At 35.9% G+C, this 2593-nt stretch overlaps 1 protein-coding gene across 1 annotated transcript; it reads right to left on the bottom strand.

The window, feature by feature from the left end:
• Positions 1-1177: 1177 nt before the first annotated feature.
• LOC100619724 (olfactory receptor 12D1-like) lies at positions 1178-2119 on the bottom strand. The gene has a single exon (XM_003340369.3). The coding sequence runs from the start codon at positions 2117-2119 to the stop codon at positions 1178-1180; it is 942 nt and encodes a 313-aa protein (XP_003340417.1).
• Positions 2120-2593: the final 474 nt, after the last annotated feature.

Raw genomic sequence — 2593 nt, forward strand, 5'->3', positions numbered from 1 at the left:
AAAAAATGAAGCAAGTGGAAAGTTTAGGGGTGACATAAAATAAAACAGGTCCAACTCATTCTTTCCTATCCATGGCTTTTATCCAACATGATACATGTATTTTTCTGAATCTAGTTTTTTTTAATTATAAATATTTCTCATCTCCTAAAATAAATGTGAGTAATTTAGCAACTTACATTTGTATTTTCAGGATAAAATATAAATTGGATGGGTTTTTTTAAAACCCAACAATATGACTAATGTGTTCACTGGATTTGCTAGGCTATACTTACTATGAGGCCAGATTCTTTGTAATGAATGGTGAGAGGAGTCAGTAAGAAGTAAGAGTTTTAAAAAGAACAAGAATTAAAAGCCTGAAAACAGAAAAGTCTATTTTCTACTTGGAAAGTATTGTGATATTTTGTCAGGGTTTTTTCCCCTCAACTCTTTTGGTACCATATTTTGATCTTAGTTTTCAAATTGGAAAGGAAAGGTCCCTGAAGAAGTAAGTATAGCATTCTGGAAAGAGTATCAGAGTTGGAAACAAAAGATATGGAGTCAAGGCTCACTTCATCTGTGTGATCTTGAATGAAATAAATAAAATCTCAGAATTCAAAATTTCATTTTTTAAAATCAGGGACTTGGATTGAAAAATCATTTTAAATCTTGCTCTAACATTCCATTGTAAAACAATTCTAGTTCTCAATTAGCAGTGTGCAGGTAAATGTTTCATAACTGTCTTGCTATGCACACACACTACACTTTTAAGATTCATCTCCATTAATTAACATTTTCACCATCACTGGCTTAAGTCCAGACAATCAAATATAATAATCAATCAAGCCCTGAATTATATTATTTGCTAATGTTAATGTATAAATGCTCATGCTGAAATTTCATCAATATGTCTTTATGTTCTGCCTTGAGTACACTTCTGTCCTTATATACCACAATTAATTAATGAGCATGAATATGTTATAGAAATCAGAAGGCATTATTAGGAGAGAGAAATTAGGTCATATTGGGAATCAATGATATTTCAAACTCTTTGTCCCACAGAAAGTGCATCCCTCGCATCGCTCAATAAATCACTGCCCTACTGGTTGGCTCAAGCACATCATCAATCTAAAATTAGAAATTCAATAATTCATTATCTTTTTCTCATACAAACTAAAAAAATTCCTTCTAGAAGAGTTTTCTAAAGTTGCTTAGACCACAGTTTCTTTCTCATAGCTTTGTTTAGTGCCCCCTTCACATCTTTGTTCCTCAAAGTATAGATAAGTGGGTTCAGAACTGGTGTGACCACACTGTACATGATGGCCACTATTCGATCATGATTCATGGAACTACCTGAGGAGGGACGGATATAGGTGAAGACTACAGGTACATAGAGTAATATTACCACAATAAAATGTGATGCACAGGTAGACAGTGCCTTCTGAAGCATACTACAGGACCGACTTTTGAAGAGGAGAAAACTGATAATATAGAAGTAAGAGAGGAGTATAAAGAAGAAGGGGCTCATGGCAATGGTGCCCGTGACTGTTTCAAGCATCCACTGGTTGAGCTCAGTGTTCCCACAAGCCAAATCCAGGAGTGGCTTGATGTCACAAAAGAAGTGGTGGATGTGGTTGGATCCACAAAAGGTCAAGCGAGAAGTCATGATGGAATGGAGCAAGGCATGGAAGAAACCAGTGATCCAGGTTGCAGCAGCCAAGCAGAGGCACACTTCATGGTTCATGAGAATTGTATAGCGGAGTGGATTACAGATGGCCATAAAACGGTCAAAGGCCATAACACCCAGAAGGATGGCCTCTGTGCTACCAAGGAAGTGGAAGAAGTGCAATTGGATGATACAACCCACAAAGGAGATTGTCTTGTGGGTGGAAAGGAAGTTATCTAGCATTTTGGGCAGAGTCACTGTGGAGTAGCAGATGTCCAGACAGGAGAGGTTGCCCAAGAAGAAATACATAGGGGAATGGAGTCGAGGATCAGAGATGACAATCACCAGGATTGCACCATTCCCAATGAGAATAAGGATGTAGATGATGAGAAAAACTGCAAAGAGAAAAGGTTCAAGTTCCCGAATGTCTGTTATTCCAAGAAGAAGGAACTCATTCACTGAGGTATGGTTAGGCATTTCTGCAAAAGAACATAAAAAGAGTGAGAGGTGCTATCTTGTATCTAACCATGGCTGATTCAGCCTATAATTTTCTGTCTAAAAATAGCACCAAAACATGGGAAGATGGTTATTATTTACCATGACATTGACTTCAAGTAGTATCAGAAAATCATAACATCTCTAAAAGTGAATAGACAATTCCTCCATAAATTTTTCATTAGTGTATGCAACACATGTCTTTTTTCACAGGATGAGAAACATGAAACATGACAAACATTGAAATATGTAGCAGATATTCAACCAATATCATATTGTCTGACATTTTGTAGAGGGGAGATGTGGTGGAAGGGAGAATGAAAACATGAATTATAAATTATCCTAAATACTATTAAAAATTAAGTTGACATTAAAATTTTAATTTTAAAAAGTGTATAGACAATTTAAAAACTGTTAGCCTCAGGATCTACATATAATTCTTCTAAACTTTAGTCC

The sequence above is a fragment of the Monodelphis domestica genome, chromosome 2 (genome assembly GCF_027887165.1).
Source record: "Monodelphis domestica isolate mMonDom1 chromosome 2, mMonDom1.pri, whole genome shotgun sequence".
NCBI classification, from domain to species: Eukaryota; Metazoa; Chordata; class Mammalia; order Didelphimorphia; family Didelphidae; genus Monodelphis; species Monodelphis domestica.